This window comes from Phodopus roborovskii, unplaced genomic scaffold (assembly GCF_943737965.1).
Source record: "Phodopus roborovskii unplaced genomic scaffold, PHOROB, whole genome shotgun sequence".
Lineage (NCBI taxonomy): Eukaryota > Metazoa > Chordata > Mammalia > Rodentia > Cricetidae > Phodopus > Phodopus roborovskii.
In genome coordinates, this window is record NW_026126485.1 from 20,373,356 (window position 1) to 20,395,084 (window position 21,729).

The following is a 21,729-nucleotide window of genomic DNA, read 5'->3' on the forward strand; positions in this document are numbered from 1 at the left end:
AATTGAGGTTGAAGAATAATCGACTTTTTGAAAAAAGTGTTTCAGTTAGAAATGAACAAGAGTAACATGATTGAACCACTTGGGGCCCAAGGCACCAACCAGAGGTTAGTTAATACAGAGAGCCACGTGAGGAGATTGGGTAGGTGAAGAAGGGCATGGAGGTCCACTGTGAAAATCAGGACACTGTCAAGATTCATAAAACATTTTTGACTAAATGACGTAGAAAACGAGTGACCTCATTGCTTTCATTAGTGATTTGTGAATTGGAGAGTATCACCTCCAAAGATTTTGAAAAGACCACTCAGGGCCATACAGAAGAAATTGGTTTTTGTTAGGATCCGTGAGAAGTCCTCAAAAGACCACCAGTCACTATGCAATCAGGAAGAGCATTTATTATATCACATGCATGTGGGGTAGCACATCTGTGAAAAATGGTGATACCCCTGAGAGGGACAGGTAAGCTCCTTTTAAGCACAGCTACAGGAATTTTAAAAACATTGTGACCATTCTACTAAGGATTGGTTTACTTACTCAAGTGGTAATCATATTACATTTCTAATTGGTTAGGGGTAGCGGGGTGTGGGGGCAAAGCTATCTATGGCTTTGCTATTCTTGGACAAGTCCTAGGCTTTGTCCTTATTTGGTTATCATCTGTGTGTGGGAGGGGTGGGGGAGTTGGGGAGTATTAGCCCAGACTTATATGCCTCATCCACTGTCAGGGGCATTGGTGATTGATTGCCCTTTGTGAACTGAGGCCAACTTAACTGAGTTCTTAACTGAGTTATTAGGGGCCTGTCATGATATTTGCCTGGTCCTCTCATTCCCCCCTTGAGTGGTGAATCATCTCAAATCCTGGAGATGTTTCTTCCAGGTTTACAGGTTTGTATTATTGTTTTAAAACCATCAGTTAGGCCGGGAAGTGGTGGCACATGCCTTTAATCCCAGCACTTGGGAGGCAGAGGCAGGAGGATCTCTGTGAGTTAGAGAGCAGCTTGGTCTACAAGAGCTAGTTTCAGGACAGCCTCCAAAGCCACAGAGAAACCATGTCTCAAAAACAAACAAACAAACAAAAAAACCAAAAACAAAAAACAAACAAACAAACAAACAAAAAAAACCCCCATAAAACCAAAACCATCCATTGGACCATTAAGGAAGGAGATCCTTTCCTTAATAAACCTAATTAAGGTGATAATGATACAAGATCCACAAATCAGGTCTAAAAGAAGAATTAGGTGACCAGTTAAAGGGTGGTTAACCAGGGTGACCAGTTGAATAAAGATTCATATCAGCTTTATTGTCAGGAAAGGATTGAAGAAAACAAATGGAAAAGAAATCAGATTGACTATCCAAAGTTGCTGTCTTTATAAGATTGAAGTGGCTAAGGCTTAGCATGTTGCTAGGTGCCTTCCTTTATGTTAATCTCAGGGTAGTTCTCTCCAGTCTCCATTGTCCTGCATGGCTTCCAGCTGTGGGCTGTGCTTTTAATCAGGGTCTATAGTTACAGAAAGGGGACAGAAAGGAAAATTACTTTCCAGAAGCATGGGCTGAAAACTCCGGGTTGATCAACATGGGACCAAAATTTTGCAGAAAAGAAAAATCCTTTTTACTTTTTAAAAGGTTATTCTTTTACTCTTCAAAGCTTTACAGTAATATGTGTGTGTGTGTGTGTTTCATATAGACCTTTTAGTTTCTAAATTTTACCCAATATAAAACACCATTCTGTGTTTTAGTTTTTATGATACATAGCCCTCATAAACAGTGATATTACCTCTTTGAAGAATTATAGTTGGAACATTGAATCAATTTATATTTTATTTCTATACTGTATAATACTAATTAGGTTCTCACCAAAAGTAAGCATTATATTTGAAAAACTAAGCATAACAGAGGACTCATGATAATGTAATAATCAGAAGAATTCAGTGTGTTAGAAAAGTACTTTGGGGTCTCGGAATATAGCTTAGTCAGTAGAGTGATTGCTTAGTGGGCACAAAGCCCTGAGCTCAATACCTAGCATCCCCCAAGCTACATGTGGCACATGCCTGTACTCATAGCACTCAGGAGATGGAAGCAGGAGAATGAGAAGTTCAAGGTCATCCTTGGTTTCTCAGAAAGTTAGAGATTAGCCTGAAGTACATGAGACCATTTCTTAAGAAAAAGAAGACAGTAATATACTGTGGAAGATAAGTTCATATTGGATTTCAGAAGGTACGTAATTAATCTTCTCAGTGTTACATGTGTTCTTACATTCATTTCTTTTCCTTTCTTTTAGGTCTCTTTTATTCAAAACCTTGTATTTTGTGTAGAAAGAGTTTACCGTGTTCCTGACTTCGGTGTCTGGGAAAGAGGAAGCAAATACAATAATGGCAGCACAGAACTACACTCAAGGTATTTGCCCTGTTTTGAGGGCAGTTTTAGTTTTGTTTAAATGTATAGCTTTGAATGTGAAACAAAAACTTCAAAACATTAGATTGGGTCTGTTTTCTCCATGTTAATTCCAGTACAGCTTCTTTTCCTGTCTGCAATCCAAATAGGATTCACTTATAATAAAAGCAATGTTCTTGGCATCATAGACAGATGTCTGAAAGGAGCCAGGCCTGTCTCACACTTCTCACCCACAGTTCAACCCTCTCTTTAACCCACAGCTTGGCCTTTCTAGGAATCCATGTTATATCTTTTCCTCTGTAATTACACAAATATATTATGTCCGAACACTAGCAGTATATGCAATGCATGTGAGAATTCTTTCCATGTTATAGAGATCATTTCTACCTTAACCAAAGGCTCACATAATTTTCAATAAAACTTCTCTTTCTCTGTATGACCGTCATTGCATATTGAACTGTACCTTGTATCCGAATAAAGCTGATGAGGTTGGTAATTTGTAAGTTCTCTGTATGTATTGTTGTTGAAGAAATAGCTTTAGTAACTGATGACGCCTTTTATTTATCCTAATTCAATGTCCCAGAGGTTACCGTTTGACTGATTAAGAAGCAGTACAAGTCTGTGCGCTCTACTCTTTTTCTGAAAGGTTATACACTGAAGAACTTAAGCAAAAGTTATCACTAGCTGGCAGTTTGATTTGTTGAGACTTTGATGAAGAACAGTAACAAGTCTAGAAAATACTGGTTAAGAATCTACATCTTTGAGGCTGGAAAGATGACTCAGCAGTGAAGGGAATGTCCTGGTCCTACAGAGAGGACTCCTTTTTGGCAGCCATTGTCTGGAGGCTCATAGCTCCCATTGTTCCAACTCCAGGCAATGATGCCCTCTGAAGGTATGTCATGTGCACACATCCCCAAACAGGCACATGCATACACATAATTAAAAAGAATAAAATTAACCTTTTTTAAAAGAGAATCTATAACTGTATGTTTTGATCTCCTACAACAAATGAAGCTAAGGCAACATGTTTATTTTAAAGCTACCTCCAGATCCTAGCTATGTAAATGTGAATAAGTTATATAATCCTCATATATGGCTCTATTTTGTCTCTAAAAGAAAGCTAATGATAGTTGCCTGGCACTAGTGAGAACTAGAATTCTGATATATCACTTAACGTTTCAGTACAAAAGACTGAAGTAATAAGGACTTACCTAACCCTGATAAGCGAGTAAGCAGATAGGCCATTCTGTATAGATTTTTATCACATGAAGCATTTTACATGTAGAGCAATAGCAGCAATCAGTGAATTTAGTAAAGTAGAGAAATTTTGTGGGAATCTCAGTTTAGCCATTAACTATGACAAATACTCAAAAATTCTAATGTTTTATTTCTGCCATCTTCTAAATTAAGTCTTCAGTGTTCTGACAGCATTTAAATTACATGAGAAAAAAAAAGAATTAGCGTAGACAGTGTTATTTAAAAAAAAATTTTTTTTAGTATTAATGCCCCTTCCTTACTTTTTAGTAACCACTTAAGTGTATGCTGACCAGATTCCATTATATTATTTCCATCTTAAAATATTTGAACTATTTTTTTCCATTTACAGAAGCTATTATAATCTCAGAAAGAATTCTAAGTGAAAAGCCCTATTAAAAACGATCAACTTAGCCAGGCATGGTTGTGCAAGCCTTAATTCCAGCACTTGGGAAGACAGGGACAGATGAATCTCTGTTGCACAGAGAAGCCCTGTCTCAAAATAATAATAATAATACAAAATAAAAATGGTAAAATCAAAAGTGAACACCTTGAGATATCACTAATGAAGAAACTTCCAATGGTTTTCTTATAGCTTAGGTACCAGATTTTAATTCAAGGATTAAAAAACTTTCCTATGATTTTTTTTTTTTTGCTATTCTTTCCATGAAAAGTTAATTTTAACTATAGCAGGCCTGTTAATGAGGTAATGAGGTTTGCCATTTGAGCTTGGATGATAGACTTCATACATTTAACATTACTCTCATTATTTATTGTATAAGAATTCATAATCTCCCCAGAGAATTTTTCTCTTAGATACATTCCAACTCTACAATAGTGCTGAACTATTATCCATAATGCCTGTTTTAAGTGTGTCATCTCTGGTGTCAAAAGAATGTATTTTGAAACAGTAAGACAGCTGTGTTCCATAGTGTTCATGGACATAGTGATGGTATTAGTGGCAGTAGCCCTGTCTTTCTGTACTATGTAGTAGAATATAGAGTTAATTCCAGTTAGGGATCAAGCCATGACCCTTTATTGATTTCTATAACAGGATGCCTCCATATCACTGGACCTACTTGGACCTGTTCATTCCCACTGAATTTACTACCCTTACTACATCCTTAAACTTTTCTCACAATTTCAGAATGCTTTGAATTAATCTATGTAGCTGCTCTTCTAAATGGAGCTGCTTCTGGATAAACCTATCATAGATTGAACAGACCATAAGTAGAAAAATGTGTTTAATGTATTTACTCTACTGAATATCATAGTTTTGCATTATATGGTGCACTATGGATCACCAGCTGTTTATCCTCATAGTGGCATGACTGACTGGGAGCTGGTCAGTATCACAAGAGTATAATTGTACCAAACATTTCTAACCTGAGGAAAGATAAAAGTTTGTAGGATATTTTCTACTGAATTGCTGTTACTTTTACATTACTGTAAAATTAAACAAACAAACAAAACCCTAGTGTCTTAGTCACTGTTATATTACTGTGAATAGATACAATGGCCAAGGCAATTATTACAAAAGAAAGCATTTAATTGGGGAGTTGCTTACAGTTTCAGAGAGTCAGTCCATTATCACCAAGGCAGGAGGCAGAAAGGCATAGCTCTGGAGCAGTAGCTGGGAGCATTATATCCTGACCTATAGGCAGCTGGCAGGGGGAAGAGGGTCCTAACTTAGGTGTTTGAAACCTCAAAGCCCAACTCCAGTGACACATCTCCCATAAGTTTTCCCAAACATTATCACTCCCTGGTGACTAAGCATTCAAATATATGAGCCTATGGGTGCCATTCTCATTCATACCACCACAACTGGTTAAGTGTGACAAGACTCATTTATCTGAATTCCATTGCAACAGCATCCTTACCTTTTCTAGGGTAGGGCTTCAGTAAAAGGATCTATTGCTTTTTGGCTCATTTGGTAAAGGACTTGCCTTAGAATTAGAAGGACCTGTTTTGATAACTAGACCTCATGTTAAAATGCAGGATGTGGTGGTGTTCTGGGTAGGCAGTAACATGTACATCCTTGGAGCTTGCTGACCAACCAGCCTAGCAGATTTGGGCAAGGTCCAGGCCAGTGAGAGAGCCTGTCTTGGGGGGGGGGGGAAGCTATTGCTCTAAATGCATGGTCATTGTGATTCTCTTGAATCAGGCATCTGCTGTGTATAGGAATACTTGTGATGAGTGTTCATGCTCTAGGAACTTTTTAGAGTCTCCGCCATTTGCTCTGTGTCTGTTGTTTACAGTTTTCTGGAGCAGGAGTAGAAGATGGGGGATCTGACTTTTGCCTTAGCTTTGGCTTTTCCTTACCTTGGCACACTGAGTGATGCCCTTCTAAGCTGTACTTTGTATGCAGGAAGGCTCTGTCCCTGTGCCACTAAAACACTCATTTTTGGTGTTCTAAGACTACCCTATAGTCTTCTTCTTTGACACCTACACTTATCAGTCCTCTAATAATTGCAGTTAGTGATACTTGAAGAGTTATAGAATATATATTTAAGTCATACAGAGCTAATCAGCCCCTTTTTTAGAGGTGTGTATAATGTTTTCCGCCTTAAATTATACACACAATAAATTAGAATTAGAACTGGATTCCAAGTGAAGAACATTAAGGTGAAAAATAGAATAAACCCACTACACTGTGTTTTCAAGGTTATATTTAGTTCTTGACATCCAACTCTGTAGTCTAAACTTACTTAGTATTTCTTAGATAAGCCCCAAATTATTGTTGTTGTTTTTCATCCATACTCGTCACCCCTTTATCTGAACTCCATTGAGCACAGCCTCATCTTTTTCAGGGCTGCAGTAGAAGGCTCTATTAATTGCTCCAAGTTCACCACTTCTCTTCAGTGTTTCCCGAGTAACCTCATCTGCTGGATGCATGCTTTTTGTGCTGATTTGGCTTTTTCTAAGTCTGAGCTTCCAGCGTCTCCTGGAACAACTGGGGTGACACCAGATCATGTTCTTTCTTTCTCTCCTGCTCATTCTCTAAGGCCTGTAACAAATGCTCAAATGGCACTTTGAACCCTATTTATAGCTCACCAGCTCTCAACTCCTGTTACATATCCAAATAATCTCAAATTGCCTCTGGGGCTACATTTAAACCTATATTCCCCTGCCTGGGTGAAGACTTGAGTTTTACCTAGGTGAAGTCTCCATTGAATCCTAAGCCCTAAACTTAATGAAGTTTTCCAAGCATCAGCTCCCACATAGACTCTTAAATTCAACCAAATCATCCCCTTGCTTTGTCAGTAACTCTTGTATTTGAGATTAAAGATGACATTAGAAGTAAAAGAATTAAAAACTATTTTTTTAACGTTTTCTATTCTGCTCTCCTTGTTTCCTAGTAAAGAAAAAATATTAGATTAGTACCAGTTTAATTCCTTTAGTGACCATTTTTTCCCTATGGTATTCATTATTTAAGATAACTACTTGGTGGGTTTTTGTTTCTTTGTTTGTTGAGATAGAATCTTACTGCATAGCTCTGGCCTCAAACTCACAGAGGTCCTCTGGCATGTGTCTCCCAAGTGCTAAGATTAAAAACGTGTACCATTGTGCCTGGCCAACTTAGTTATTCGTAAATAAATTTTTTTGTTTTTTAATTTGTCTATTATAGAAGCCTCTCTCTATCCTATTCTGCTTCGTTTTGTGTGTTTTTCATACTGAACCATGTGTGAACATCATTTACATTTGCAGTATGGTAGAGTCCTTGTCCTCTACCATAAATATGTAAATATGATTGAGCAGTTTAGGGAGGTAAGGCCAATGGTCTAAGCAGAAGTTTGTGAGCCCAATTTCATGCCTGGCAGTATGTAGGTTTCCTGGTATCTTGTAAATTACCTAGCCCAAATCTATTATCTCTAGAAATGATTTAGTTTTTATAACAAATCATTTTACTACAATCTATCCTTTAAGTAGTTACTGCTATATTTTAGCTTTCTTGAATGAATGCTAGAACAAAAGTGTGGTATCACCTTGCCATTATCTTATCAGCATATGTTCTATTGAACAGTCACTTAGTAGTCCATAATTAGTAATAGAATCATGAATTCCTTGTGCCATTAAAATATTTCTTAATTTTTTCAACAACACAGATTATTTGCCAGTAAAATCTAACATCACAATAGAGATAAGTTGCTTTTTGCCAGGGATTTAAATAACTAGTCAATAACAAATTAGTGTGTTGTCAATTTACAGCATGTGTAATTACTTGGTTAAAATATAAAGATTAAAATAAAAAGGAGTAAATGTATATTTTAATTAAGGTGCAGTGTTTACTTCTTTTGTAAAATCATTTACCAATTCATTCTATAATCATTTAATTCCCTCCTCCCCAGCCCCACTGCCTTTTGAGATAGTGTTTTTTCTGTTTTTACAAATGGTCCAATTTCTAGACTTAACTGATCCCTGATTTGGCCTCCTGAGTATTTGGGATGCACACTAATCAAAACAAAACTGATATTTATAATACTAGCATTTGGAAGATGGAAACAGAGGCAGAAGGAAGAAGGATTAGAAGTTCAAGACCATGGCTACATTGTGAATTTGGGGCTAGTTTGGGCTACATAAGACCTTGACTCAAAAAATAAAAAGGTGAAATACCTCTCTCTCCACCAAAACAAGACTTATTACAAAGCTACGGTAGTTTTAAGGTTGTATGATTTGTCAAGAACCAATAGACATAGAGGTCAATAGAATCAACAGTCCAGAAATAAATCTATTCATACATAGTTAATTCATTTTGATAGTACAAGGACCCAATAAACAATAGTCTTTTCAATATGGAATCATGGGACAAATGGATAGCTACATGCAAACCAATAGATATAGACCTTACTTCACACCTTGTACAGAAATAAACTTGATGTCACTCCAAGACTGTATTTAATAGGATGACTGACTTACAGATGTCCAAGAAGAAACTGAGTAAAGCAGTTGTGACCTGGGATTAGACAGTGCTTTCTAAGAGCTGATGCCCGAGGCACAAGTGTCACAAAAGGAAATAATGTTTCATACAGGTTTTTGTGTCAAGTAAAACATTCCTAAGCTTACTGCATAGTATTGGGCACTATATGCATAGTTGTTATGTGCATTTCATAGTTACCTGGTTAGGTTTTGTTTAGAAGTGTCCAAACTTTCTAGAATACTTGTATGAACTTGCATTTCCAACAATAGTAAGGACGTGGTCTGTTTCTGTCTTAGTGTTGTCAGTAGTTTTTATTTTAGCTACTCTAGCTGGCTTATAATGATGTCTAATCCTAATTTTATTTGACTTTCCCATTGGCTGATAATGTTGAACATCTTTTCATGTTTTTATATGTGGTCTGTATATCCTTTTTTGGTAAAAATGTTTCCGTATATTTTTGCCAGTGTCCTATTTAAATTGTTTTGCTGATTTTTTGAGAGTTCTTTATATATTCTATATACCAGTCTTTATTTATTTGCTTATGTGTTGGTACAGTGGGGACTGAACCAAGGACCTCATGCACAGTAGGCAATTAGCCCTGAGTTATAGCCACAGCTCTCATCCCATCCTTTAGAATATTAAAAATTGGGGGGCTGGAGAAATGGCTCAGTGCTTAAGAGCACTGGCTGATCTTCAGGAGGACCTGGGCTTAAGTCCCAACACCCACATGGCAGCTCATAGCTGTGTAACTCCAGTTCCAGAGGATCTGGCACCCATGGAAAAACATCAATGAACATAAAAATATTTAAAAATTATTTATTGTGTATATGTGTGTGTGTTCATATGTGTCTGCACCACATGCATACAGGATCCTGCAGAGTTCAGAAAAGGTGTTGGATCCCCTGGAACTGGAATTACAAATGGTTGGCACTGCCATGTATGCTAGGAACTAACCTTATTGTAAGAGCAGTTTAAGTGTCACCAGTTGCTGAGTCATCCCTCCACCCTGCTCATCCTAATATTAGTACAGACTTTTGTAAAGGAGTCATTTTTAATTTCAATGAAATCCAGTTCAACAGTTCTTTATTTTATGATTTATGCTTTTGAAGTGTTTGATAGCTCTTTTCATAGTTTTTGATCCTGTAGATTTTTTCCACCCCAGCCCCCACACAAAGTTTCATAGTTTTACATCTTACACTTCCATTCATGATCCATTTTCAGGTAACGTGGTATAGAGTGTGAAACTGATGTTGAAGTTGGGTGGGTTTGCTTTTCTTTATTTGACTGTCTGGATATACTAAGCTCCCAAAACCATGTGTTGTAGGCTGCCTTCATTGAAACACTTTTCTCACTCTTAAAAATAAAATGGGCTAGTGTGGTTCAGTAGGTCACTTACCCAACAAGCTTAAGACCTGGAGTTTGAACACTAGTATAAACAAAATAAATTTAATTAATTAATTGACTGACTACATGGGCATAGGCCCGGCAAGATGGCACAGCAAAAGAAAGTGGTTGCCATGCAACCTGATGGCCTACGTTCAACCCCTGAAACCTACAGTAAAAACAGAGATGGACTAATAAAAGTTGCTCTCTTCACACCACACATGTGCCATGGCACACAGTACATATGTCCACATATATGTATATACACATAAACAATAATTTGTTATCAGTAATAATTTTAAATGTGCATGTATATCATATCTGTCTATCGCTGAGTTGTGTGTCTATCATCTAATAGTACCACATGGGCTTCGATACAATTATACAGCAATATGATAAATTTTGAAATGGAATAGACTGATTCTTCTGCTTTATTCTTTGTTTTTGCAATTATTTTTAACATTCTCCATATAAATGTAGAATAATCTTGTCTGTAGCTACAAAAGTCTCATTGGGATTTTGATGAGCTTTGACATCTCTTTTAATAGATTCCTTACATAGACAACTGCGCCATTTGGAAATTGAAGATTAGCTTTGGGATTTGTGTAGATCAAATTTCATTTTATCTGCTGAGTTTTCTTATGAACAAACGATAACTTTTTCTAGTTTCCCTTTATCCTTATCCATTGGTTGATATGACTATATGGTTTTAGAGTGTTGATATGACAGTTTACATTGATTGGTCTTTTTATTATTAAACCAGGCTGTATTCCTGGAATAAATCCCACTTTGTTATGATGAAAGTTCATTTCATACCTCAGGAGAGGTATATAGGACACAGGGGACTATAGACTTCATTTTGTATCTTATGTATATCTTTTGGTGTCAAGGTAATGTTTGTTTCATAACAAGAATTCTACATGGAGAATTGTGTTTAATTTATTATTCATTTTAAATATTTGGTAGAAATCCAATGAAATACTATAGTCCTCAAAATTTTATCTTGACCATTTTTCTCTAATTAAATATAATTGCATCATTTTATACCTGCCATCCAATACCTTCCTGTTATTTTTCTGCTGCCAATTTCACTTTTATTCCATTGTTAATATAGATCCCAGTGTGACTTAAATTATTTTATATTTTTGAGGCTTTCATTTACAGCCAGTGTATGGTCTGTGTTGGTATATATTAGCATGTACTTTTAAAAGGTGAATTTTTGGGGTCAATGTGATGATTCAATGGGTGAAGGCTTATTTTGAAAGCCTGACAACCTGAATTTGATCCCTAGAACCCATATCAGGGTATGCAGAGAGAAGCAACTTGAAAAAGTTGTCCTCTGGCCTGCACATATGCACTATGTTACATGGTACATGCACGCATGCAAGTGTATACACACACACACACACACACACACACACACACACACACACACAAATAATAAATAGAACAGAATAGAATGAAATAAAACTTAAAATATTTGTGTTTTGCCTTGTTGTATAGATCATTCTAAAATAGATTCCCATTTATAGCAGCATTAAGTCCTTCTGTATCCCAGTTCCCATTGATAGCAGCATTAAGTCCTCCTATATCCAGTTCCTATTGGTAGTGGCATTAAGTCCTCCTGTATCCTCGTTCGCATTGGTAGTAGCATTGAGTCCTCCTATATCCTAGTTCGTATTGGTAGTAGCATTGAGTCCTCCTGCATCCTGCTGATTCATCCCGTTTTACCAGCTCTTTAAAGGAGACCACTGATGTCTCCAGTGTGACTGTCCTTTCCTTCTCTGTTCTGTCACTTTGACCTAATGTAACTTGAATCCCTTTGTTGGTTCATATATACTTATCTCTTCTTGTTGTGTTGACTATTTTATCATATAATGTCTCTCTGGTAATTTTCTTTGCTCTGAAGTCTACTTTATCTATTATTACTATATTCATTCCTACTTTCTTTTGTTTAGTGTTTACATGGCATATACCTTTTACTATTCTTTTACTTTCACTCTACTTATACTGTTACATTTGAAATGAGATTCTCATTGACAGTATGTAGTTAAATTATAGTTTAACTATGCATTCTGTTTTGGCTAAATACTTGAAGATTTATTTCTTATTTTCATTTAATTGTGTATCTGTATGCACATGTGTACAGATGCCCCCAAAGGCCAGAGAGGGCATTGACTCCTCTAGAGCTGTAGTTCTATGCCACTGTGAGTTACCATATGAGGGTACTAGGAACTGAACTCAGGATGAATACCTTGGAATGAACAGAGGTGCTCCCAATTGCAAGCCTCCCCACTAGGTCACCTCTGACACCATCTTAATAAGAAAGAAATGTTCACTTCTTTAATTTAACCATTGGGGTGGTGAGAGTTCAGAGTTACTGTTGACACCAAGGCTGATTGGAAGGGCCTTCTCTTATCATCTGTCTACAACAGAGAGAAAGAGAGAGACAGACAGACAGAGAGAGAGAGCATGTGCTTGGATGAACACATGCCATGCCAAGGGAAGTGTGAGGGTCACAGCACAACTTTCCAGGGCACACAGTCTCTTGTGCACCTTGTTCTTTCCTCTGCTACTGCACTCATACTCCGTAGCCATGAGTCTCGCTTATCAATGCTTTTTGGTATGTCTTTGTGCATTTTCAGTTTATCTGTAGCTGTCAGTCTATAAGGCAAAGGAAGAAACCCAGGGAAATCACTATGTTGTTATTCCTACAGTTTTGAAGATGATGACCTGTCTGCCTTCTTCTTGTTGTCTTTTTGAGCCTTAATATGTTTGTTTTCTGTGTAATGTCTGTTAGCTATATGTAATGAGAGTTAGGAATACCATCCCCATTTCACTCTCCCACCCACAAAGATTTTAAAGTGTCTAATCACTTTTTCTTATAATAAATTGCTTATATAAAATGTTGATAAAGCAGTAAGAAATAGCTAGGTGTGATAGTTCTAATTTATTCATTCATTTGTTCAGTTTTTGATGAGTCCTTAAGGTAGTAACCATTCTACCACTGAGCTTGTTGGGTTAGTTTTTCTTAGGAGAGTGAGTAAACGTCTATTCACCCCAGACAGGGCCCTAACAACAGACCAAAGAAACAACTGCACCCATGTTAACTTGGAGAACCAGTGACTTTACTGTCCTTGCAGGAGCAAGGTACAGGGTACTTATAGGATCATGGGTGAGCAGAGTAGCTGCATCACCAGAACACCACATGCCAGCATGGATGATCATGTCAAAGCTGCGTAGCTGGAGGGACTCATCTGACCCCCACTTCAGTTCACCTTCTAAGCTCTGTGCTTGAGCACTGCCACAAGTCACATGTAGCTGACCAGAATTAGATATGCTGCTGGGATTTCAGATGAGGGTGTAATGCCCCTCCCCATCTCTTGTGGATAGCCACAAGATTAAGGTGGTAACTGCCATGCTATACCCTGAGGATGGTGTCCTACTACAGAGCTATACACTCAGTCAATCATTCTGAAATTTGACATGCATACAAACACCTGGAGGACCTTTAAATGTTGTTTATTGGGACCACCCCACAGCAAAGAGTGAACTGGCATTCCTAGCACACTCCTAGGTGCTGCTGCTGCGGCGGCTGCTGCTGTTGCTGTTGCTTGGGGACTACGCTAGAGAAATACTGACTTGATTGTGGTTTGTTGTTGATTTCCAATGATGTGAGCTATATATGCAGTCAGGTCTGAGTAAAACAAATACAAATGTGCAGCAAGTAAAATAAACTGGACTTGAGAACTGCAGTTATACAAGAAACAGGCATGATCTAACCAAGGACAAAATTCACTCTCCCTGGAACACTTGTATTGAACATAATGTAATGCCGATTTTATTGGATCCTAGAAAGTGCATATTTGAGTGGCTATGCTAAATTACATTCTGTAACAAGTATATGACACACAAAATCTTTAAGAATCAGAATTGACACCAGAATAGCCCATTTAGTGGTAGAATCTAAGTCAAGGTAAACCTAGAAAGAATTTTCACAGGTAATTATTATAAAAAATAAATTTAAAATAATGAAATGTGGGACTGGTGTTTTTCTCCCATGGAGGTTGTTATGAATGTTCCTAAAGAGATTTGCCTGTGGTACCTCAGTAATAATGTCTTTCCTTCTCTCTAGCTCTGTTGGTTTAGCAAAAGCAGCCTTAGAAGCGATTAATGGATTTAACCTCTTTGGAAACCAGGTAAATGAAAAAAATATTATTTGCATGCTTACGTAACTTTACTATCTTATCAAAGTCATTTCCTTAAAAACTGTGACTCTCTGAAATGGAAGTGGCAGCCCATGTTTGAACAGCTTTCCTTTGAGATAATTAGCCATTGAAAGTTTAGCTTTCATTTGGTGGTGATGGTAACTTTTATTTATTTGTTTGTTTTTACAGCCCGACCACAGTTCCCCCTCCCTGTTAACCTTCCATCCACTTCTCCTCTATTTCTCTTCAGCAAAGGGCAGGCCTCTCGTGGACATCAACCAGTCATGGTATATCAAGCTGCAGTGAGATTAGGCACCTCTTTTCCTATTAAGGCTAGACAGGACAACCTGATAGGAGGAAAGGGTTCCAAAAGCAGGCAGAAGAGTCAGAGACAGCCCCTGCTCCCACTGTAAGGAGTCCCATAAAACCAAGTTACACACTGTAGCATATATGCAGAGGGCCCAGATAAGCCCCTTGCTAGCTCCCTGGTTGTTGGTTCAGTCTCTGCGAGCCCATATATATCCAGGTTAGTTGATTCTGTGAGTTTTCTTGTGATATTCTTGACCCCTCTGTTTCCTACAATTCTACTTCCCCCTCTTCTGTGGGATTCCCTGAGCTCTGCCTAATGTTTGGCTATGGGTCTCTGCATCTGTTCCTGTCAGTTGCTGGATGAAGTCTCTATGATGACAATTGAGCTAGGCAATGATCTATGAGTATAGCAGAATGCCATTAAGAATCACTTCATTGACTTTTTTTTTTTTTTTTTTTTTTTGTCAGTAATGTTTAGTTTTATTCTAGGTCTCTGGGTCCTGGCTCTCCAGGCAGGGTCAGGGTCAGGGTCAGGGTAGGCCTTCTCTCACGGTATGGGTCTCAAGGTGGACTAGTCACCAGACATTCCCATAATTTCTGTGCCACCTTTACTCCAGCGTATCTTGTAGGCAGGACAAATTGTAGGCAAGTCAAAGGTTTTGTAGCTGGGTTGGTATCCCAGTACCCAACTGGAAGTCTTGCCTGATTACAGGAGATAGCTAGTTTAGGCTCTGTGTCTATGAGTCTTAGCTAGGGTCACCCTCATAGATTCCTGAGAGTTTCCATTACACTAGGTTTGCAGCTTGTCCCAGAGATGCCCCCAGTTCTAGTCATTTCTCCCAATACTCTCTTCCTCCATCCTTCCCCCACCCCACCTGATCCTCCTGCTCCCATCTCTACCTCGTCATTAATACCCCCCACTTTCCCATCCTACCCCCTCCCAGTCTACCAGCATTGTCTATTATTTCTCCTCACAGTGAGATCCGTGCGCTCCCCCCTCCCCCTGCCCACCGTTGAGCCTTCCTTGTCACTTAGCTTCCCTGGGTCTGTAGATTGTAGCATGGTTATCCTTGGTGTTGTAGCTAATATCCACTAGTGAATACATAACATGTTTGTCTTTCTGGGTTGGGTTACCTCACTCATGACGATCATTTCTAGTTCCATCCATTTGCCTTCAAATTTCATGATATCATTGTTTTTCACAGCTGAGTAATAGACCGTTGTGTAAATGTACCATTTTTTTTTAATCTGTTCTTTGGTTGAGGGACATCTAGGTTGTTTCCAGTTTCTGGTTATTATAAATAAAGGTGCTATGAACATAGTTGAAAAAGTGCCCTTGTGATATAGCAGAGCATCTTTTGGGTATATGCCCAAGAATTGTATAATTGGGACTTGAGGTAGATTGATTCCCAATTTTCTGAGAAACTACTATACGGATTTCCAAAGTGGCTGTCTAAGTTTGCATTCCCACCAGCATGGATGAGTGTTCCCCTTGCTCCATATCCTCTCCAGCATGTGTTTTTGATCTTAGGCATTATGACAGGTGTAAGGTGGAATCTCAGAGTCATGTTGATTTACATTTTCCTGATAGCTGAGGATGTTGACCATTTCTTAAATGCTTCTTAGCCATGTGGTATACTTCTGTTGAGTATTCTCTGTTTAGATCTGTACACCATTTTTAATTGGATTATTTGGTTTGTTGGTGACTAGTTTCTTGAGTTCTTTATGTACTTTGGATATGAGCCCTCTGACTTGACAAATCTGACTTTTGTTGTTAAACAACCTTTCTGTTCTCTGAATGGCTTCTGAGGAGTTTCACAAGTTTTGTGTATCCCTGGCATTATACACCCTATAGTGTCCATGTCAGGTCTCATGTTGGTTTTGATTTGATGCATTTCTATGTATGATTCATGCGGAGAGTTTTTGTAATGTCTGCAGTGAGGATGGGAAGTTGTGGGTCTAGTGAACCTCATCAGCCTGTAATCATGTCTGAAATCTCTCTCTGTCTGTCTCTCTGTCTCTCTCTCTCTCTCTCTCTCTCTCTCTCTCTCTCTCTCTCTCTCTCTCTCTCTGTGTGTGTGTGTGTGTGTGTGTGTGTGTGTGTAAAGCAGAGCCCAGAAAAATCTCTTTATATTTTCATGAGATCTTTGAGCATTTTTTGCACTTAAAAAATCTAACAGCTGACAGTGGATTCATATGGTGCTGGAAGAGAAATGAGTAAGAGGAAGCTCAGTATTCTGGGCCAGGAACTAGACTAGTTTTTTTTTTTTTTCAGGAGTGTTTGTAGATTCCTGAAATGGCAAGGCAATGTGACATTCCATGTGATTGTAATTAACAGCTAGCTACTGGTTCTTGTGATAGAGGGACAGTACAGGGACAATAGGCTCCACTAAAGTCATAAAAAAGGAAGTCCCATAAAGGAGTTAACAAATTGTGATGGATTAAGAGTCCTCTAGCATTTCTCAAGGCTTAATATAACATCAGTTTGGAAAGGTCAGACCTTCCTAGGCTGCCAAGGAGAAAACTGAGCGGGGCTAAGTGTCCAGGTTAGCTATGACCCTGGTAGTGATTGGCTTGGTTTTGGTCATGGTGTAGCTTCCTTTGAAGTCTCTAAGGCCATGCATGCTGTTTAACACCATACCCCCTCTTCTCCAGGCACTTTCCACCCAGTCACTGTGACTGTTGTCCCTGCGTGATTGTCAGTGAGTTTTCTGGAATATCTGAGTTGCCTAATCAGGCATTTTGAGTCTTAGCTATAAATGTTCTGCCAATATTGTTTCTTAGTGTGTTTTTCAAGTGTATGTGAACATTAGAATCATTACAGGAATTCAGAAGGCAGTCCAGATGCCTAGACTCCCTCCTGACCTGGTATAAAGGAATCTGTAGCCTCCTTAGAGTTTTAATGCTCAGGAATTATAAATTGCAGCCAAAAACATAGCTGTTTTTAACATAACTATGTGCTAAATGTTACTAAATGGGCTGTTCATTTATTATTTCAGGCAGAAATAGAAACAAAGTAGATCTTTAGCCACACAAGTAGTAATGGGAGTAGATACAGAAGAAGGACAGTCATAAAAGCCTATTCAAGTGAAACACAGCCTAAAACCAACCATCTAACCAGTTGACATACCAAAGTGTACATGAAAAGTAAAAAAAAAAAAACCAAAAAACAAAAATGAAACAGAAACTGTCAGATCAACTAGTCTCAGAAATGTTGGTTCTGGTCATGAGCCTTAAAGGGAAAGGAGTGTCCTTCCATACTACTAAAGCTCCTATCCTCATGGTGATGGTCAAGTTCAATCATCTTGTGCATTGATTAGAACAGGCACCAGCAGATCCAAATTAAAGAAAGATAGAGTTGTAAAGAGGCTCTGTGTAGAGTCAGCATACTGTTTAGGGTTCTGGTTTTACAAAGTGGAGGATAAAAATCAATCTGGGACTAGAGAGATGGCTCATTTGTTAAAGAGCTCTACCAAAGTCCTGGGTTCTATTCCTAGCACCCACATGGCAGCTCACATCCATCTGTAGGTCATATCCCATCTGGTTTCCGTGGACACCAGGCACACAAGCACAAGCATGCAATCAAAACACTTATACAATAAATATCTAGTAGCCCAAGTTAAGCGGTTCTCTCAAATAATTCCTATCACATTTTTTCCTGTTCTTGACTTTAATTGTGGGAGGCAGGAGACTGGTAAATGCACGAAGGTCAGAATATGCAATTGATAATGACAGGTTGCTCATGTCCTGCAGCATTCAAAACAGAGCACATGTCCACATTCCTTTGAAATTCATAGGTGATGATTCTATGCGAGATTTCCTCGATGACTTTCAAGACTTGCTTCTAAATGGGAAAGCTGTTGGTGGCCTTGTGTGGTTTTGGGTTTTTTCCCCTCCTGGAAATTGGGCCATGGTGCCTATAGTGTGGTATGTATCTTTATACAAATGGTAGAGTTCACTAGCATTCTGTCTCAGTGTTAGGAGGTGGTCACCTCATGAGATTATTTTTCCTTAGGCATTTATCTTATAGGCTGGTAGATGAAAATTAGGACCTCAACAAATACTCGATGAGTTTAAGTAACTAAATTACTTATTTGTGGCCAGAAATAGTTTACTTTTTTTTTTATCACAAAATTGAGTTATCAAATTTGCATTTTTAGTTAAAACATATCCTTTATACATTATATATTTTCAAGGTCCAATTCCAGACAGTTATTGGCCTACAAATAACTTCTGCTGTTTTGTGTATTCACAGTCCCCTAACCCACTTATTTTCTTCAGTCATCTTGCTGCTGCTTCTGCCAGAATCCAGGCTCTGGCTTTGATGTTCACTTCTCCCACTGACCTGGGGACTTAGTGCCACTTTTCTATCTAAGCCAGGTTTAAGGTTCTCATATTATCACCGTGTACCTCACATCTAGAGCAGAGTTCAGATTCACTCTTGTTTACCTCACAGTAGTCTGATGAGAGCATCTGCTCCAGGATGCTTTCTGAAGCCAGTAGAAATGTAGGGAATCCAGGCTTCTGTTAGCTGCAGTATAGCTATTGCGAGAACCTCACTCATCTGCTATCAAGTCACCTGCCAGTGATAAAGATTTGTTGATGATGGTGTTCTGATTGAGAAATTATTGTGTTTTACAAGATAATGTTCACAGAGAACATGAGTTAACAGCAACTATACAGAACTCCTGAGTCTGACACTTGGATTTTCTGTCTAGTCCTCCTAGACTTGAAATTTCAGTCAGGTAATTGAGTCCTGATATTAGAGTTTCCAGGTGTGTGAGTCTTTGATGTTGGGTATAATTGGGATGAGATTTAGAACATGATTTTAAAACTACATAAAGTATATGATGCCTGGTTTTCTGATTTATTTTTTGAGTATTTTCTTTTCTTTTTTTTTTTTTTTTGCAATGGAAGCAGTCTTTCTAACTCCCTATTATTATGTGTTTTAAAATGTTTAGCTTCCCATTAAAGTTGTTCATTTAGACTGTGCTGTTGAATAGGAAATATACTAATGTCTAAATGGCAAAAAAAAAAAAAAAATCCTTAAATAGTGTTGCAGACTGATTGACTTATTTTTACTATAAATGTCTTTTTATTCAAATTTCTTGTTCTTTCTTCCAAGTTTTGTTTCCTTTTTATTTCTTTCTTTTTTTGTGTGTGTGCGTGTGTGTGTGTATAGGGAAATTATGTAATCTAATGCTTTATTAAATGAGTTTCTGTGGCAGACTGGATTTTATCTATTTGCCCTGTTGAACTAGGATTTGTTATCTTCAATTGGAGGGATAGCCCTAGCCACATGTGGCCTTTTCATGAGAGGTATAAAGAGGAGTTGCTAGTGTTATTACATAAGATTCCTGTACCATCACTTTGTACCTTCACATATTTTTATATACCCAATTCTAGATTGTTACATAAATGAGTTTAGTTTGATCATATAATCAAAATTATTTAGGTGTTCACAACTCAATTTTATTAATATAAATCATTTCTTGATTTATCTCATATACTAGCTAAACTGTTTTCTTCATATAAATGAATGTAATTTATTAGATGTTATAAAAATCAAAACATGATTTATAAGAAAAGAGGAAAATATCAAAATACTATCTAATGATTATATGGTTGTTTCAGGAAATATTGAAAGCATACACAAAGAAAATAAAGGGTTAGAAAGATGTCTCAGGAACACTGGGTGTTCTTCCAGAGGACTCAAGTCCAATTCCCAACAGCCACATAGAGGCTCACAGCTGTCTGAAGTCTGGTTCCAGGGTAACTGATGCCCTCTTCTGGCCTTTGTGGGCACCAGACATGCATGTGGTACCCAAACATGAATACAGGGAAAGCATCCATTTCTATGTATAACAAATAATGAAAATTAAGGTCTTTAATAATCTCTTACACAATAGCATTCACTGATAGAAAGCTTTTGAATTGTCTTTTCTCACAGAAAGAATGCCACATGGTTTACAATTCTCTGAAATGTGTTTCTTTTTAATTTCCAGGGCTGTTCTTGGTCAGTTATATTTGTGGATCTCGATGCTCACAATCGCAACAGGCAGACACTGTGCTCACTGTTACCCAGAGAATCACGCTCTCATGTGAGATGATGTGTAGCATTACAGTTTTTATGCGTGTTATTCTATGTTATTTACCTTCCAAGTAGTCACACTAGAGTGTTGAGTTCATGCAGGATAAGGAGATGCAATGCAGGTGTGTCTCCTCTCTCTAGCCTCCAAGGCTGGTCAGGAAGGGTTAGGCAGAGCTGTTCAATCCTTTGAGTCTTTTGTTACACCACATAAAAATAGACATCATTCTTCTGTTTTTAACAAAGGAATCATTGTTTTCATGATGGGATATAAAATGATTCATTTCAGCACAGCACAGTGGCAGACCATGTTTGACTCTGTCTGATGAAATTCTGTATACTTCTTGTACCTGACTGTACATTTTCCCAGGGATCATTTATTATTTTATCCTTCAAAAACTACCCCAAATAGAATAGTTAACTATTTTACAAGAGTGATACCAGATTCAAATGAGAATATAACCAATAAAGAAGCATTGTTTGTTTATTTAATAATGCTTTATCCATTTATTTTACCATTTAAATAGTCTTTGGCAGCATTCTCATACATTACCACATGTTTTTGTGAACATAACTTTTTGCTTTAAGAAATTAGAATAGTGGCCAGGCATGTGTGGCACACACCTTTAATCCCAGCACTCTGGAGGCAGAGGCAGTAGGATCTCTGTGATTTCGAGGCCAGCCTGGTCTATAGAGCTAGTTGTAGGACAGGCTCCAAAGGAATACAAAGAAACCCAGTCTCAAAAAAACAAAAATAAACAACAAACAAACAAAGAAATTAGAATAGTGTTTTTTATGAGCAAGCATTTTTCTATTCAATGAACAAATTTCTATAATATAAATGTAATTGCTTCTGCAATATGAATTCTGATGGTACTAATTTACTCAGTTGTTGAATCTTTTGTTTCCTCCTTTTCACTGTTATAGACAAACTAAGTTATGGTAATAAGTATTATTTTTTTACATTCTGTTTAGGTATAATTTTTAAGTTACAGCCTAATATTGAAGTTGGAAAATTCTTTTTGTTAACGAATAAAGTGTTATTTGTCCTATCAGGTTTATAGAGACATGTCATAGAAGCATCTATCTCTCTTAAGCTCACTGTCACTCGATAAGCTTTTTGACTTTACTTTGACATGATGCTTCTTGGACTGTTGGCCATGTCACTGCAGACACTTACAGGG

General features: G+C 37.7%; 1 protein-coding gene across 5 annotated transcripts in view; it reads left to right on the forward strand.

The window, feature by feature from the left end:
- The window catches only part of Phkb (phosphorylase kinase regulatory subunit beta), a 173,321-nt gene that overhangs the window by 67,331 nt on the left and 84,261 nt on the right, over positions 1-21,729 (forward strand). For all 5 annotated transcript variants that reach the window (XM_051195043.1, XM_051195042.1, XM_051195046.1 and 2 more), the window contains 3 exons: positions 2,273-2,388; positions 14,076-14,139; positions 20,463-20,558. In XM_051195043.1, coding sequence (XP_051051000.1) covers positions 2,273-2,388; positions 14,076-14,139; positions 20,463-20,558 — 276 coding nt within the window. The remainder of the gene's footprint in view (positions 1-2,272; positions 2,389-14,075; positions 14,140-20,462; positions 20,559-21,729) is intronic.